The 16,312-nt window shown below is 57.7% G+C and overlaps 1 protein-coding gene across 1 annotated transcript in view; it reads right to left on the bottom strand.

Annotated features, from left to right (window-relative positions):
* Positions 1 to 16,312, bottom strand: part of LOC140385887 (insulin-like growth factor-binding protein 2) — a 180,509-nt gene that overhangs the window by 36,597 nt on the left and 127,600 nt on the right. Inside the window, exon 2 of the mRNA XM_072468506.1 lies at positions 11,237 to 11,436. Coding sequence (XP_072324607.1) covers positions 11,237 to 11,436 — 200 coding nt within the window. The remainder of the gene's footprint in view (positions 1 to 11,236; positions 11,437 to 16,312) is intronic.

Raw genomic sequence — 16,312 nt, 5'->3', positions numbered from 1 at the left:
GCGAGAGTAGAGAGAGGGAGGGAGAGAAGTGGAATGCGGGAGGGAGAGAAGCGAGAGTAGAGGGGGGGTGAGAAGTGAGAGTGGAGGGGGGGAGGGAGAGAGAGAAGTGAGAGTGGAGGGAGGGAGGGAGGGAAGCGAGAGTGGAGGGAGGGAGAGAGAGAAGCGAGAGTAGAGAGAGGGAGGGAGAGAAGCGAGAGTGGAGAGAGGGAGGGAGAGAAGCGAGAGTAGAGAGAGGGAGGGAGAGAAGTGGAATGCGGGAGCGAGAGAAGCGAGAGTGGAGGGAGGGAGGTTGAGAAGTGAGAGTGGAATGGGGGAGGGAGGGAAGCGAGAGTGGAGGGAGGGAGAGAAGCGAGAGTGGAGGGGGGGAGGGAGAGAGAGAAGTGAGAGTGGAGGGAGGGAGGGAGGGAAGCGAGAGTGGAGGGAGGGAGAGAAGCGAGAGTGGAAGGAGTGAACGAGAGAATCGAGAGGGGAGGGAGGGTGAGAAGTGAGAGTGGAGGGAGGGAGGGAGAGAAGCGAGAGTGGAATGGGGGAGGGAGAGAAGCGAGAGTGGAGAGAGGGAGGGAGAGAAGCGAGAGTGGAGAGAGGGAGGGAGAGAAGCGAGAGTAGAGAGAGGGAGGGTGAGAAGTGAGAGTGGAATGGGGGAGGGAGAGAGAGAAGTGAGAGTGGAGGGAGGGAGAGAAGCGAGAGTGGAATGCGGGAGGGAGAGAAGCGAGAGTGGAAGGAGGGAGGGAGAGAAGCGAGAGTGGAGGGAGGGAGGGAGAGAAGCGAGAGTGGAAGGAGTGAGGGAGAGAAGCGAGAGTGGAGGGAGGGAGGGAGAGAAGCGAGAGTGGAGAGAGGGAGGGAGAGAAGCGAGAGTGGAGAGAGGGAGGGAGAGAAGCGAGAGTAGAGAGAGGGAGGGTGAGAAGTGAGAGTGGAATGGGGGAGGGCGAGAGAGAAGTGAGAGTGGAGGGAGGGAGAGAAGCGAGAGTGGAAGGAGTGAGGGAGAGAAGCGAGAGTGGAAGGAGTGAGGGAGAGAAGCGAGAGTGGAAGGAGGGAGGGAGAGAAGCGAGAGTGGAGGGAGGGAGGGAGAGAAGCGAGAGTGGAGAGAGGGAGGGAGAGAAGCGAGAGTGGAGGGAGGGAGAGAAGCGAGAGTGGAAGGAGTGAGGGAGAGAAGCGAGAGTGGAGGGAGGGAGAGAAGCGAGAGTGGAGGGAGGGAGGGAGAGAAGCGAGAGTGGAGGGAGGGAGGGAGGGAGAGAAGCGAGAGTGGAGGGAGGGAGAGAGAGAAGCGAGAGTGGAGGGAGGGAGAGAAGCGAGAGTGGAATGCGGGAGGGAGAGAAGCGAGAATGGAGGGAGGGAGGGTGAGAAGTAAGAGTGGAGGGAGGGACGGAGGGAGAGAAGCGGGAGTGGAGGGAGGGAGGGAGGGAAGCGAGAGTGGAGGGAGGGAGAGAAGCGAGAGTGGAGGGAGGGAGGGAGAGAAGCGAAAGTGGAGGGCGGGAGGGAGAGGAGCGAGAGTGGAGGGAGGGAGAGAAGCGCAAGTGGAGGGAGGGAGAGAAGCGAGAGTGGAGGGAGGGAGGGAGGGAGGGAGGGAGAGAAGCGGGAGTGGAGGGAGGGAGGGAGAGAAGCGAGAGTGGAGGGAGGGAGGGAGATAAGCGAGAGTGGAGGGAGGGAGGGAGAGAAGCGTGAGTAGAGAGAGGGAGGGAGAGAAGTGAGAGTAGAGAGAGGGAGGGAGAGAAGCGAGAGTGGAGGGAGGGAGGGAGAGGAGTGAGAGTGGAGGGAGGGAGGGAGAGAAGCGAGAGTGGAGGGAGGGAGGGAGAGAAGCGAGAGTGGAGAGAGGGAGGGAGAGAAGCGAGAGTGGAGGGAGGGAGAGAAGCGAGAGTGGAAGGAGTGAGGGTGAGAAGCGAGAGTGGAGGGAGGGAGAGAAGCGAGAGTGGAGGGAGGGAGGGAGGGAGAGAAGCGAGAGTGGAGGGAGGGAGAGAGAGAAGCGAGAGTGGAGGGAGGGAGAGAAGCGAGATTGGAATGCGGGAGGGAGAGAAGCGAGAGTGGAGGGAGTGAGCGAGAGAAGCGAGAGTGGAGGGAGGGAGGGAGAGGAGCGAGAGTGGAGGGAGGGAGGGAGAGGAGCGAGAGTGGAGGGAGGGAGGGAGGGAGAGAAGCGGGAGTGGAGGGAGGGAGGGAGGGAGGGAGAGAAGCGAGAGTGGAGGGAGGGAGGGAGAGAAGCGAAAGTGGAGGGCGGGAGGGAGAGGAGCGAGAGTGGAGGGAGGGAGAGAAGCGCAAGTGGAGGGAGGGAGAGAAGCGAGAGTGGAGGGAGGGAGGGAGGGAGGGAGGGAGAGAAGCGGGAGTGGAGGGAGGGAGGGAGAGAAGCGAGAGTGGAGGGAGGGAGGGAGATAAGCGAGAGTGGAGGGAGGGAGGGAGAGAAGCGTGAGTAGAGAGAGGGAGGGAGAGAAGTGAGAGTAGAGAGAGGGAGGGAGAGAAGCGAGAGTGGAGGGAGGGAGGGAGAGGAGTGAGAGTGGAGGGAGGGAGGGAGAGAAGCGAGAGTGGAGGGAGGGAGGGAGAGAAGCGAGAGTGGAGAGAGGGAGGGAGAGAAGCGAGAGTGGAGGGAGGGAGAGAAGCGAGAGTGGAAGGAGTGAGGGTGAGAAGCGAGAGTGGAGGGAGGGAGAGAAGCGAGAGTGGAGGGAGGGAGGGAGGGAGAGAAGCGAGAGTGGAGGGAGGGAGAGAGAGAAGCGAGAGTGGAGGGAGGGAGAGAAGCGAGATTGGAATGCGGGAGGGAGAGAAGCGAGAGTGGAGGGAGTGAGCGAGAGAAGCGAGAGTGGAGGGAGGGAGGGAGAGGAGCGAGAGTGGAGGGAGGGAGGGAGAGGAGCGAGAGTGGAGGGAGGGAGGGAGGGAGGGAGGGAGAGAAGCGGGAGTGGAGGGAGGGAGGGAGGGAGGGAGAGAAGCGAGAGTGGAGGGAGGGAGGGTGAGAAGTGAGAGTGGAGGTAGGGACGGAGGGAGAGAAGCGGGAGTGGAGGGAGGGAGGGAGGGAAGCGAGAGTGGAGGGAGGGAGAGAAGCGAGAGTGGAGGGAGGGAGGGAGAGAAGCGAAAGTGGAGGGAGGGAGGGTGAGAAGTGAGAGTGGAGGTAGGGACGGAGGGAGAGAAGCGGGAGTGGAGGGAGGGAGGGAGGGAAGCGAGAGTGGAGGGAGGGAGAGAAGCGAGAGTGGAGGGAGGGAGGGAGAGAAGCGAAAGTGGAGGGAGGGAGGGAGAGGAGCGAGAGTGGAGGGAGGGAGGGAGGGAGGGAGGGAGAGAAGCGAGAGTGGAGGGAGGGAGGGAGAGAAGCGAGAGTGGAGGGAGGGAGGGAGAGGAGTGAGAGTGGAGGGAGGGAGGGTGAGAAGTGAGAGTGGAGGGAGGGAGGGTGAGAAGTGAGAGTGGAGGGAGGGAGGGAGAGAAGCGAGAGTGGAGGGAGGGAGGGAGATAAGCGAGAGTGGAGGGAGGGAGGGAGAGAAGCGTGAGTAGAGAGAGGGAGGGAGAGAAGTGAGAGTAGAGAGAGGGAGGGAGAGAAGCGAGAGTGGAGGGAGTTAGGGAGAGGAGTGAGAGTGGAGGGAGGGAGGGTGAGAAGTGAGAGTGGAGGGAGGGAGGGTGAGAAGTGAGAGTGGAGGGAGGGAGAGAGAGAAGCGAGAGTGGAGGGAGGGAGGGAGGGAGAGAAGCGAGAGTGGAATGGGGGAGGGAGAGAAGCGAGAGTGGAGGGAGGGAGGGAGAGAAGCGAGAGTGGAGGGAGGGAGGGAGAGAAGCGAGAGTTGAATGGGGGAGGGAATGAAGTGGAATGAGGGAGGGAGAGAAGCGAGAGTGGAGGGAGAGAGAGCAGCGAGAGTGGAGGGAGGGAGGGAGGGTAGCGAGAGTCGAATGCGGGAGGGAGAGAAGTGGAATGCGGGAGGGAGAGAAGCGAGAGTAGAGGGGGGGTGAGAAGTGAGAGTGGAGGGGGGGAGGGAGAGAGAGAAGTGAGAGTGGAGGGAGGGAGGGAGGGAAGCGAGAGTGGAGGGAGGGAGAGAGAGAAGCGAGAGTAGAGAGAGGGAGGGAGAGAAGCGAGAGTGGAGAGAGGGAGGGAGAGAAGCGAGAGTAGAGAGAGGGAGGGAGAGAAGTGGAATGCGGGAGCGAGAGAAGCGAGAGTGGAGGGAGGGAGGTTGAGAAGTGAGAGTGGAATGGGGGAGGGAGGGAAGCGAGAGTGGAGGGAGGGAGAGAAGCGAGAGTGGAGGGGGGGAGGGAGAGAGAGAAGTGAGAGTGGAGGGAGGGAGGGAGGGAAGCGAGAGTGGAGGGAGGGAGAGAAGCGAGAGTGGAAGGAGTGAACGAGAGAATCGAGAGGGGAGGGGGGTGAGAAGTGAGAGTGGAGGGAGGGAGGGAGAGAAGCGAGAGTGGAATGGGGGAGGGAGAGAAGCGAGAGTGGAGAGAGGGAGGGAGAGAAGCGAGAGTGGAGAGAGGGAGGGAGAGAAGCGAGAGTAGAGAGAGGGAGGGTGAGAAGTGAGAGTGGAATGGGGGAGGGAGAGAGAGAAGTGAGAGTGGAGGGAGGGAGAGAAGCGAGAGTGGAATGCGGGAGGGAGAGAAGCGAGAGTGGAAGGAGGGAGGGAGAGAAGCGAGAGTGGAGGGAGGGAGGGAGAGAAGCGAGAGTGGAAGGAGTGAGGGAGAGAAGCGAGAGTGGAGGGAGGGAGGGAGAGAAGCGAGAGTGGAGAGAGGGAGGGAGAGAAGCGAGAGTGGAGAGAGGGAGGGAGAGAAGCGAGAGTAGAGAGAGGGAGGGTGAGAAGTGAGAGTGGAATGGGGGAGGGAGAGAAGCGAGAGTGGAAGGAGGGAGGGAGAGAAGCGAGAGTGGAAGGAGTGAGGGAGAGAAGCGAGAGTGGAAGGAGGGAGGGAGAGAAGCGAGAGTGGAGGGAGGGAGGGAGAGAAGCGAGAGTGGAGAGAGGGAGGGAGAGAAGCGAGAGTGGAGGGAGGGAGAGAAGCGAGAGTGGAAGGAGTGAGGGAGAGAAGCGAGAGTGGAGGGAGGGAGAGAAGCGAGAGTGGAGGGAGGGAGGGAGAGAAGCGAGAGTGGAGGGAGGGAGAGAGAGAAGCGAGAGTGGAGGGAGGGAGAGAGAGAAGCGAGAGTGGAGGGAGGGAGAGAAGCGAGAGTGGAATGCGGGAGGGAGAGAAGCGAGAATGGAGGGAGGGAGGGTGAGAAGTGAGAGTGGAGGGAGGGACGGAGGGAGAGAAGCGGGAGTGGAGGGAGGGAGGGAGGGAAGCGAGAGTGGAGGGAGGGAGAGAAGCGAGAGTGGAGGGAGGGAGGGAGAGAAGCGAAAGTGGAGGGCGGGAGGGAGAGGAGCGAGAGTGGAGGGAGGGAGAGAAGCGCAAGTGGAGGGAGGGAGAGAAGCGAGAGTGGAGGGAGGGAGGGAGGGAGGGAGGGAGAGAAGCGGGAGTGGAGGGAGGGAGGGAGAGAAGCGAGAGTGGAGGGAGGGAGGGAGATAAGCGAGAGTGGAGGGAGGGAGGGAGAGAAGCGTGAGTAGAGAGAGGGAGGGAGAGAAGTGAGAGTAGAGAGAGGGAGGGAGAGAAGCGAGAGTGGAGGGAGGGAGGGAGAGGAGTGAGAGTGGAGGGAGGGAGGGAGAGAAGCGAGAGTGGAGGGAGGGAGGGAGAGAAGCGAGAGTGGAGAGAGGGAGGGAGAGAAGCGAGAGTGGAGGGAGGGAGAGAAGCGAGAGTGGAAGGAGTGAGGGAGAGAAGCGAGAGTGGAGGGAGGGAGAGAAGCGAGAGTGGAGGGAGGGAGGGAGGGAGAGAAGCGAGAGTGGAGGGAGGGAGAGAGAGAAGCGAGAGTGGAGGGAGGGAGAGAAGCGAGAGTGGAATGCGGGAGGGAGAGAAGCGAGAGTGGAGGGAGTGAGCGAGAGAAGCGAGAGTGGAGGGAGGGAGGGAGAGGAGCGAGAGTGGAGGGAGGGAGGGAGAGGAGCGAGAGTGGAGGGAGGGAGGGAGGGAGGGAGGGAGAGAAGCGGGAGTGGAGGGAGGGAGGGAGGGAGGGAGAGAAGCGAGAGTGGAGGGAGGGAGGGTGAGAAGTGAGAGTGGAGGGAGGGACGGAGGGAGAGAAGCGGGGGTGGAGGGAGGGAGGGAGGGAAGCGAGAGTGGAGGGAGGGAGAGAAGCGAGAGTGGAGGGAGGGAGGGAGAGAAGCGAAAGTGGAGGGAGGGAGGGAGAGGAGCGAGAGTGGAGGGAGGGAGGGAGGGAGGGAGGGAGAGAAGCGGGAGTGGAGGGAGGGAGGGAGGGAGGGAGAGAAGCGAGAGTGGAGGGAGGGAGGGAGAGAAGCGAGAGTGGAGGGAGGGAGGGAGATAAGCGAGAGTGGTGGGAGGGAGGGAAAGAAGCGTGAGTAGAGAGAGGGAGGGAGAGAAGTGAGAGTAGAGAGAGGGAGGGAGAGAAGCGAGAGTGGAGGGAGGGAGGGAGAGGAGTGAGAGTGGAGGGAGGGAGGGTGAGAAGTGAGAGTGGAGGGAGGGAGGGTGAGAAGTGAGAGTGGAGGGAGGGAGGGAGAGAAGCGAGAGTGGAGGGAGGGAGGGAGATAAGCGAGAGTGGAGGGAGGGAGGGAGAGAAGCGTGAGTAGAGAGAGGGAGGGAGAGAAGTGAGAGTAGAGAGAGGGAGGGAGAGAAGCGAGAGTGGAGGGAGTTAGGGAGAGGAGTGAGAGTGGAGGGAGGGAGGGTGAGAAGTGAGAGTGGAGGGAGGGAGGGTGAGAAGTGAGAGTGGAGGGAGGGAGAGAGAGAAGCGAGAGTGGAGGGAGGGAGGGAGGGAGAGAAGCGAGAGTGGAATGGGGGAGGGAGAGAAGCGAGAGTGGAGGGAGGGAGGGAGAGAAGCGAGAGTGGAGGGAGGGAGGGAGAGAAGCGAGAGTGGAGGGAGGGAGGGAGAGAAGCGAGAGTTGAATGGGGGAGGGAATGAAGTGGAATGAGGGAGGGAGAGAAGCGAGAGTGGAGGGAGAGAGAGCAGCGAGAGTGGAGGGAGGGAGGGAGGGTAGCGAGAGTCGAATGCGGGAGGGAGAGAAGCGAGAGTGGAGGGAGGGAGGGAGAGCAGCGAGAGTGGAGGGAGGGAAGCGAGAGTGGAATGGGGGAGGGAGAGACGCGAGAGTGGAGGGGAGGGAGGGAGAGAAGCGAGAGTGGAATGAGGGAATGAGTGGACACTAGCTGACACGAGGTTTGCTAGTGTCACACGGGAGGGTGTAAACTAGTATGGCAGGGGGGTGGGCACGGGAGCAATAGGTCAGAAGGTGAGAGCATTGAGGGAGAACTAGGGAATAGGGACAGTGGGGCTCTGAGGCAGAGCAGACAGGGAGAGGTTGCTGAACACAGCGTGTCTGGTGGCCTGAAGTGCATATGTTTTAATGCAAGAAGTATTACGGGTAAGGCAGATGAACTTAGAGCTTGGATCAGTACTTGGAACTATGATGTTGTTGCAATTACAGAGACCTGGTTGAGGGAAGGGCAGGATTGGCAGCTAAACGTTCCAGGATTTAGATGTTTCAGGCGGGATAGAGGGGGATGTAAAAGGGGTGGCGGAGTTGCGCTACTGGTTCGGGAGAATATCACAGCTGTACTGCGGGAGGACTCCTCAGAGGGCAGTGAGGCTATATGGGTAGAGATCAGGAATAAGAAGGGTGCAGTAACAATGTTGGGGGTTTACTACAGGACTCCCAACAGCTAGCGGGAGATAGAGCAGCAGATAGGTAGACAGATTTTGGAAAAGAGTAAAAACAACAGGGTTGTGGTGATGGGAGACTTCAACTTCCCCAATATTGACTGGGACTCACTTAGTGCCAGGGGCTTAGACGGGCGGAGTTTGTAAAGAGCATCCAGGAGGGCTTCTTAAAACAATATGTAGACAGTCCAACTAGGGAAGGGGCGGTACTGGACCTGGTATTGGGGAATGAGCCCGGCCAGGTGGTAGATGTTTCAGTAGGGGAGCATTTCGGTAACAGTGACCACAATTCAGTAAGTTTTAAAGTACTGGTGGACAAGGATAAGAGTGGTCCTAGGATGTATGTCCTAATTGGGGGAAGGCTAATTATAACAATATTAGGCGGGAACTGAAGAACATAGATTGGGGACGGATGTTTGAGGGCAAATCAACATCTGACATGTGGGAGGCTTTCAAGTGGCAGTTGAAAGGAATTCAGGACCGGCATGTTCCTGTGAGGAAGAAGGATAAATACGGCAATTTTCGGGAACCTTGGATAACGAGAGATATTGTAGGCCTCGTCAGAAAGAAAAAGGAGGCATTCGTCAGGGCTAAAAGGCTGGGAACAGACGAAGCCTGCGTGGAATATAAGGAAAGTAGGAAGGAACTTAAGCAAGGAGTCAGGAGGGCTAGAAGGGGTCACGAAAAGTCATTGGCAAATAGGGTTAAGGAAAATCCAAAGGCTTTTTACACGTACATAAAAAGCAAGAGGATAGCCAGGGAAAGGGTTAGCCCACTGAAGGATAGGCAAGGGAATCTATGTGTGGAGCCAGAGGAAATGGGCAAGGTACTAAATGAATACTTTGCATCAGTATTCACCAAAGAGAAGAAATTGGTAGATGTTGAGTCTGGAGAAGGGTGTGTAGATAGCCTGGGTCACATTGAGATCCAAAAAGACGAGGTGTTGGGTGTCTTCAAAAATATTAAGGTAGATAAGTCCCCAGGGCCTGATGGGATCTACCCCAGAATACTGAAGGAGGCTGGAGAGGAAATTGCTGAGGCCTTGACAGAAATCTTTGGATCCTCACTGTCTTCAGGGGATGTCCCGAAGGACTGGAGAATAGCCAATGTTGTTCCTCTGTTTAAGAAGGGTAGCAAGGATAATCCAGGGAACTACAGGCCGGTGAGCCTTACTTCAGTGGTAGGGAAATTACTGGAGAGAATTCTTCGAGACAGGATCTACTCCCATTTGGAAGCAAATGGACGTAGAAGTGAGAGGCAGCACGGTTTTGTGAAGGGAAGGTCATGTCTCACTAACTTGATAGAGTTTTTCGAGGAGGTCACTAAGATGATTGATGCAGGTAGGGCATGTTGTCTATATGGACTTCAGTAAGGCCTCTGACAAGGTTCCTCATGGTAGACTAGTACAAAAGGTGAAGTCACACGGGATCAGGGGTGAGCTGGCAAGGTGGATACAGAACTGGCTAGGTCATAGAAGGCAGAGAGTAGCAATGGAAGGATGCTTTTCTAATTGGAGGGCTGTGACCAGTGGTGTTCCACAGGGATCAGTGCTGGGACCTTTGCTCTTTGCAGTATATATAAATGATTTGGAGGAACATGTAACTGGTCTGATTAGTAAGTTTGCAGACGACACAAAGGTTGGTGGAATTGCGGATAGCGATGAGGACTGTCGGAGGATACAGCAGGATTTAGATTGTTTGGAAACTTGGTCGGAGAGATGGCAGATGGAGTTTAATCCGGTCAAATGTGAGGTAATGCATTTTGGAAGGTCTAATGCAGGTAGGGAATATACAGTGAATGGTAGAACCCTCAAGAGTATTGAAAGTCAAAGAGATCTAGGAGTACAGGTCCACAGGTCATTGAAAGGGGGAACAAAGGTGGAGAAGGTAGTCAAGAAGGCATACGGCATGCTTGCCTTCATTGGCCGGGGCATTGAGTGTAAGAATTGGCAAGTCATGTTGCAGCTGTATAGAATCTTAGTTAGGCCACACTTGGAGTATAGTGTTCAATTCTGGTCGCCACACTACCAGAAGGATGTGGAGGCTTTAGAGAGGGTGCAGAAGAGATTTACCAGAATGTTGCCTGGTATGGAGGGCATTAGCTATGAGGAGCGGTTGAATAAACTCGGTTTGTTCTCACTGGAACGAAGGAGGTTGAGGGGAGACCTGATAGAGGTATACAAAATTATGAGGGGCATAGACAGAGTGGATATTCAGAGGCTTTTCCCCAGGGTAGAGGGGTCAATTACTAGGGGGCATAGGTTTAAGGTGAGAGGGGCAAGGTTTAGAGTAGACGTACGAGGCAAGTTTTTTACGCAGAGGGTAGTGGGTGCCTGGAACTCGCTACCGGAGGAGGTGGTGGAAGCAGGGACGATCGTGACATTTAAGGGGCATCTTGACAAATACATGAATAGGATGGGAATAGAGGGATACGGACCCATGAAGTGTAGAAGATTGTAGTTTAGTCGGGCAGCATGGTCGGCACGGGCTTGGAGGGCCGAAGGGCCTGTTCCTGTGCTGTACATTTCTTTGTTCTTTGTTTGTTGAGGGAGGGAAGCGAAAGTGGAATGGAGGAGTGAGAGAAGTGAAATGAGGGAGGGAGAGAATCGAGAGTGGAATACGGGAGGGAGGGAGAGAAGTGGAATGAGGGAGGGAGAAAAGAGAGAGAGGAATGAGGGAGTGAGAGAAGCGAGAGTGGAGGGAGGGAGGGAGGGAAGCGAGAGTGGAGGGAGGGAGGGAGGGAGGGAAGCGAGAGTGGAGGGAGGGAGGGAGAGAAGTGAGAGTAGAATGGGGGAGGGAGAGAAGCGAGAGTGGAGGGAGGGAGGGAGAGAAGCGAGAGTGGAGGGAGGGAGGGAGAGAAGCGAGAGTGGAATGGGGGAGGGAGAGAAGCGAGAGTGGAGGGAGGGAGGGAGAGAAGCGAGAGTGGAAGGAGGGAGGGAGAGAAGCGAGAGAGGAATGGGGGAGGGAGAGAAGCGAGGGTGGAGGGAGGGAGAGAAGCGAGAGAGGAATGGGGGAGGGAGAGAAGTGGAATGGGGGCGGGAGAGAAGCGAGAGTGGAGGGAGTGAGGGAGAGAGGCGAGAGAGGAGGGAGGGAGAGAAGCGAGAGAGGAGGGAGGGAGTGAAAGAAGCGAGATTGGAGGGAGGGAGGGAGAGAAGCGAGAGTGGAGGTAGGGAGAGAGAGAAGCGAGAGTGGAGGTAGGGAGAGAAGCGAGAGTGTAGGGAGGGAGAGAAGCAAGAGTGGAGGGAGGGACGGAGAGAAGTGGAATGGGGGAGGGAGAGGTGGAGCCAGGCAGTCTGGCAGAGTCCAAATAGACGGTAAACAGAGCAGGTGAATAACTGGATATGAGACAGCAGCTTTTGGGGACATGGGAGTCACACACACACACACACACACGCAGTGAGCTGCCTGTAGTGGGCACACACACAGTGAGCTGCCTGTAGTGGGCACACACACACAGTGAGCTGCCTGTAGTGGGCACACACACACAGTGAGCTGCCTGTAGTGGGCACACACACACGGAGCTGGTGAGAAAAGTGCAATGAAGCAGCTGAAGTTAACAGTCAGTGTCAGCAGCTCAGCCTGTTAAAGCTCGGGGAATCTCGGGCTGTTTGTTTACCAGCTGGGGCCAGGGTCTCCTTGGCTCTTCATTTGCCTTGCTGCTTCGGTCCATGGATCTCCACTGCGCGTTGTTCCGCTCGCGAATCACTGCTGTGGTCTTCGAGCCCAGTCTGACTGGCTTGCGACCCACCACACTGATGTTTGGGTAATTCAAATTGTTGTCCATCAGTTCGCTGTTCATTCGCTCATTGGGGATGTCTGCACCGTCCATCACAGAGAGAAAGAAAAAGGCAGATGTGAGGAAAGATTGGCCGTCGGACACATAATAGAGGGCACACTTCAACTGCATTTCTATAGCACCTTCCACTACCTCAGGAGGCTGAAACACGTGTTACAGATAATGGAGTATTCTTGAAAGTTTAGTCATAGCTGTAGTGTCTTAGTGCAGCTGGACAGGGCCTTCGTGAGACCACACCGGCAGTATTGTGGGCAGTTCCGTCTCTTTTTCTGAGGAAGGATACTATTGGCTCAGAGGGAGAGCAGCGAAGGTTCACCAGACTGAGTCCTGGGACGGCGGGATTGTCGTGTGAGGGGGGAGTGGGGCGACTGGGCCTCTGTTCACTGGAGTTTAGATGAATGAGAGGGGATCTCACTGAAATGTCTAAAATTCTGACAGGGCTGGGAGGCTGGATACAGGGATGCTGTTTCCTCTGGCTGGGTGGGGAGGGGGGGGGGTCAAATGGACTATTCCTGCACTTGTCTTATCCAGCACGGTAGCACAACGGTTAGCACAGTTGCTTCACAGCGCCAGGGTCCAGGTTCGATTCCGGCTTGGGTCACTGTCTGTGCGGAGTCTGCACGTTCCCCCCGTGTCTGCATGGGTTTCCTCCGGGTGCTCCGGTTTCGTCCCACAGTCCAAAGATGTGCAGGTTAGGTGGATTGGCCGTGATAAATTGCCCTTAGTGTCCAAAAAGGTTAGGTGGAGTTACTGGGTTATGGGGATAGGGTGGAGGGGAGGGATTAAGTAAGGAGCTCTTTCCAAGAGCCGGTGCAGACTCGATGGGCCGAATGGCCTTCTTCTGCACTGTAAATTCTATGATTCTATAAGAAATAGGAACAGGAAGAGGCCCATTCAGCCCCTCTCCAGCCTGTTACACAGGAACAGGAGGAGGCTCATTCAGCCCCTCCTCGAGCCTGTTACACAGGAACGGGAGGAGGCCCAGTCAGCCCCTCCTCGAGCCTGTTAAACAGGAACAGGAGTAGGCCTATTCAGCCCCTCTCCAGCCTTTTACACAGGAACAGGAGGAGGCCCATTCAGCCCCTCTCCAGCCTTTTACACAGGAACAGGAGGAGGGCCATTCAGCCCCTCGAGTCCGTTACACAGGAACAGGAGGAGCCCATTCAGCCCCTCGAGTCCGTTACACAGGAACAGGAGGAGCCTATTCAGCCCCTGGAGCCTGTTACACAGGAATAGGAGGAGCCCATTCAGCCCCTCGAGCCTGTTACACAGGAACAGGAAGAGGCCCATTCAACCCCTCTCCAGCCTGTTACACAGGAACAGGAGGAGGCTCATTCAGCCCCTCGTCGAGCCTGTTACACAGGAACGGGAGGAGGCCCACTCAGCCCCTCCTCGAGCCTGTTACACAGGAACAGGAGGAGGCCCAGTCAGCCCCTCCTCGAGTCTGTTAAACAGGAACAGGAGGAGGCCCATTCAGCCCCTCTCCAGCCTGTTACACAGGAACAGGAGGAGGCCCATTCAGCCCCTCTCCAGCCTTTTACACAGGAACAGGAGGAGGCCCATTCAGCCCCTCTCCAGCCTTTTACACAGGAACGGGAGGAGGCCCATTCAGCCCCTCCTCGAGCCTGTTACACAGCAACAGGAGGAGGCCCAGTCAGCCCCTCTCCAGCCTGTTACACAGGAACAGGAGGAGGCCCATTCAGCCCCTCTCCAGCCTTTTACACAGGAACAGGAGGAGGCCCAGTCAGCCCCTCTCCAGCCTTTTACACAGGAACAGGAGGAGGCCCATTCAGCCCCTCTCCAGCCTGTTACACAGGACAGGAGGCCCATTCAGCCCCTCCTCGAGCCTGTTACACAGGAACGGGAGGAGCCCATTCAGCCCCTCTCCGGCCTGTTACACAGGAACAGGAGGAGCCCATTCAGCCCCTCTCCAGCCTGTTACACAGGACAGGAGGAGGCCCATTCAGCCCCTCCTCGAGCCTGTTACACAGCAACAGGAGGAGGCCCAGTCAGCCCCTCTCCAGCCTGTTACACAGGAACAGGAGGAGCCCATTCAGCCCCTCCTCGAGTCTGTTACACAGGAACAGGAGGAGGCCCATTCAGCCCCTCTCCAGCCTGTTACACAGGACAGGAGGAGGCCCATTCAGCCCCTCCTCGAGCCTGTTACACAGCAACAGGAGGAGGCCCATTCAGCCCCTCTCCAGCCTGTTACACAGGACAGGAGGAGGCCCATTCAGCCCCTCCTCGAGCCTGTTACACAGCAACAGGAGGAGGCCCAGTCAGCCCCTCTCCAGCCTGTTACACAGGAACAGGAGGAGGCCCATTCAGCCCCTCTCCAGCCTTTTACACAGGAACAGGAGGAGGCCCAGTCAGCCCCTCTCCAGCCTTTTACACAGGAACAGGAGGAGGCCCATTCAGCCCCTCTCCAGCCTGTTACACAGGAACAGGAGGAGGCCCATTCAGCCCCTCTACGAGCCTGTTACACAGGAACAGGAGGAGGCCCATTCAGCCCCTCTCCAGCCTTTTACACAGGAACAGGAGGAGGCCCAGTCAGCTCCTCGAGTCTGTTACACAGGAACAGGAAGAGGCCCATTCAGCCCCTCTCCAGCCTGTTACACAGGAACAGGAGGAGGCTCATTCAGCCCCTCCTCGAGCATGTTACACAGGAACGGGAGGAGGCCCATTCAGCCCCTCCTCGAGCCTGTTACACAGGAACAGGAGGAGGCCCAGTCAGCCCCTCCTCGAGTCTGTTAAACAGGAACAGGAGGAGGCCCATTCAGCCCCTCCTCGAGCATGTTACACAGGAACGGGAGGAGGCCCAGTCAGCCCCTCCTCGAGTCTGTTAAACAGGAACAGGAGGAGGCCCATTCAGCCCCTCTCCAGCCTTTTACACAGGAACAGGAGGAGGCCCAGTCAGCCCCTCTCCAGCCTTCTACACAGGAACAGGAGAAGGCCCATTCAGCCCCTCTCCAGCCTGTTACACAGGAACAGGAGGAGGCCCATTCAGCCCCTCCTCGAGCCTGTTACACAGGAACAGGAGGAGGCCCATTCAGCCCCTCTCCAGCCTTTTACACAGGAACAGGAGGAGGCCCAGTCAGCTCCTCGAGTCTGTTACACAGGAACAGGAAGAGGCCCATTCAGCCCCTCTCCAGCCTGTTACACAGGAACAGGAGGAGGCCCAGTCAGCCCCTCCTCGAGTCTGTTAAACAGGAACAGGAGGAGGCCCATTCAGCCCCTCCTCGAGCATGTTACACAGGAACGGGAGGAGGCCCAGTCAGCCCCTCCTCGAGTCTGTTAAACAGGAACAGGAGGAGGCCCATTCAGCCCCTCCTCGAGCATGTTACACAGGAACGGGAGGAGGCCCATTCAGCCCCTCTCCAGCCTGTTACACAGGAACAGGAGGAGGCCCATTCAGCCCCTCTCCAGCCTTTTACACAGGAACGGGAGGAGGCCCATTCAGCCCCTCCTCGAGCCTGTTACACAGCAACAGGAGGAGGCCCAGTCAGCCCCTCTCCAGCCTGTTACACAGGAACAGGAGGAGGCCCATTCAGCCCCTCTCCAGCCTTTTACACAGGAACAGGAGGTGGCCCAGTCAGCTCCTCGAGTCTGTTACACAGGAACAGGAAGAGGCCCATTCAGCCCCTCTCCAGCCTGTTACACAGGAACAGGAGGAGGCTCATTCAGCCCCTCCTCGAGCATGTTACACAGGAACGGGAGGAGGCCCATTCAGCCCCTCCTCGAGCCTGTTACACAGGAACAGGAGGAGGCCCAGTCAGCCCCTCCTCGAGTCTGTTAAACAGGAACAGGAGGAGGCCCATTCAGCCCCTCCTCGAGCATGTTACACAGGAACGGGAGGAGGCCCATTCAGCCCCTCTCCAGCCTGTTACACAGGAACAGGAGGAGGCCCATTCAGCCCCTCTCCAGCCTTTTACACAGGAACGGGAGGAGGCCCATTCAGCCCCTCCTCGAGCCTGTTACACAGCAACAGGAGGAGGCCCAGTCAGCCCCTCTCCAGCCTGTTACACAGGAACAGGAGGAGGCCCATTCAGCCCCTCTCCAGCCTTTTACACAGGAACAGGAGGTGGCCCAGTCAGCTCCTCGAGTCTGTTACACAGGAACAGGAAGAGGCCCATTCAGCCCCTCTCCAGCCTGTTACACAGGACCAGGAGGAGGCTCATTCAGCCCCTCCTTGAGCATGTTACACAGGAACGGAAGGAGGCCCATTCAGCCCCTCCTCGAGCCTGTTACACAGGAACAGGAGGAGGCCCAGTCAGCCCCTCTCCAGCCTGTTACACAGGAACAGGAGGAGGCCCATTCAGCCCCTCTCCAGCCTTTTACACAGGAACAGGAGGAGGGCCATTCAGCCCCTTGAGTCCGTTACACAGGAACAGGAGGAGCCCATTCAGCCCCTCGAGTCCGTTACACAGGAACAGGAGGAGCCTATTCAGCCCCTGGAGCCTGTTACACAGGAATAGGAGGAGCCCATTCAGCCCCTCGAGCCTGTTTCACAGGAACAGGAGGAGGCCCATTCAGCCCCTCGAGCCTGTTACACAGGAACAGGAGGCGGCCCATTCAGCCCCTCGAGCCTGTTACACAGAAACAGGAGGAGGCCATTCAGCCCCTCGAGCCTGTTACACAGGAACAGGAGGAGGGCCATTCAGCCCCTTGAGCCTGCTACACCATTTAATAAGCTCATGGCTGATCACTAAATCCAACTTGAAATGAAATGAAAATCGCTTGTCACGAGTAAGCTTCAATGAAGTTACTGTGAAAAGCCCCTAGTCGCCACATTCCGGCGCCTGTTCGGGGAGGCTGTTACGGGAATTGAACCATGCTGCTGGCCTGCCTTGGTCTGCTTTCAAAGCCAGCGATTTAGCCCTGTGCTAAACAGCCCCC

The sequence above is a fragment of the Scyliorhinus torazame genome, chromosome 2, assembly GCF_047496885.1.
Source record: "Scyliorhinus torazame isolate Kashiwa2021f chromosome 2, sScyTor2.1, whole genome shotgun sequence".
NCBI classification, from domain to species: domain Eukaryota; kingdom Metazoa; phylum Chordata; class Chondrichthyes; order Carcharhiniformes; family Scyliorhinidae; genus Scyliorhinus; species Scyliorhinus torazame.
Note: the sequence above shows the minus strand (reverse complement) of the source record. Positions and strands in the feature narration are given on the sequence as shown.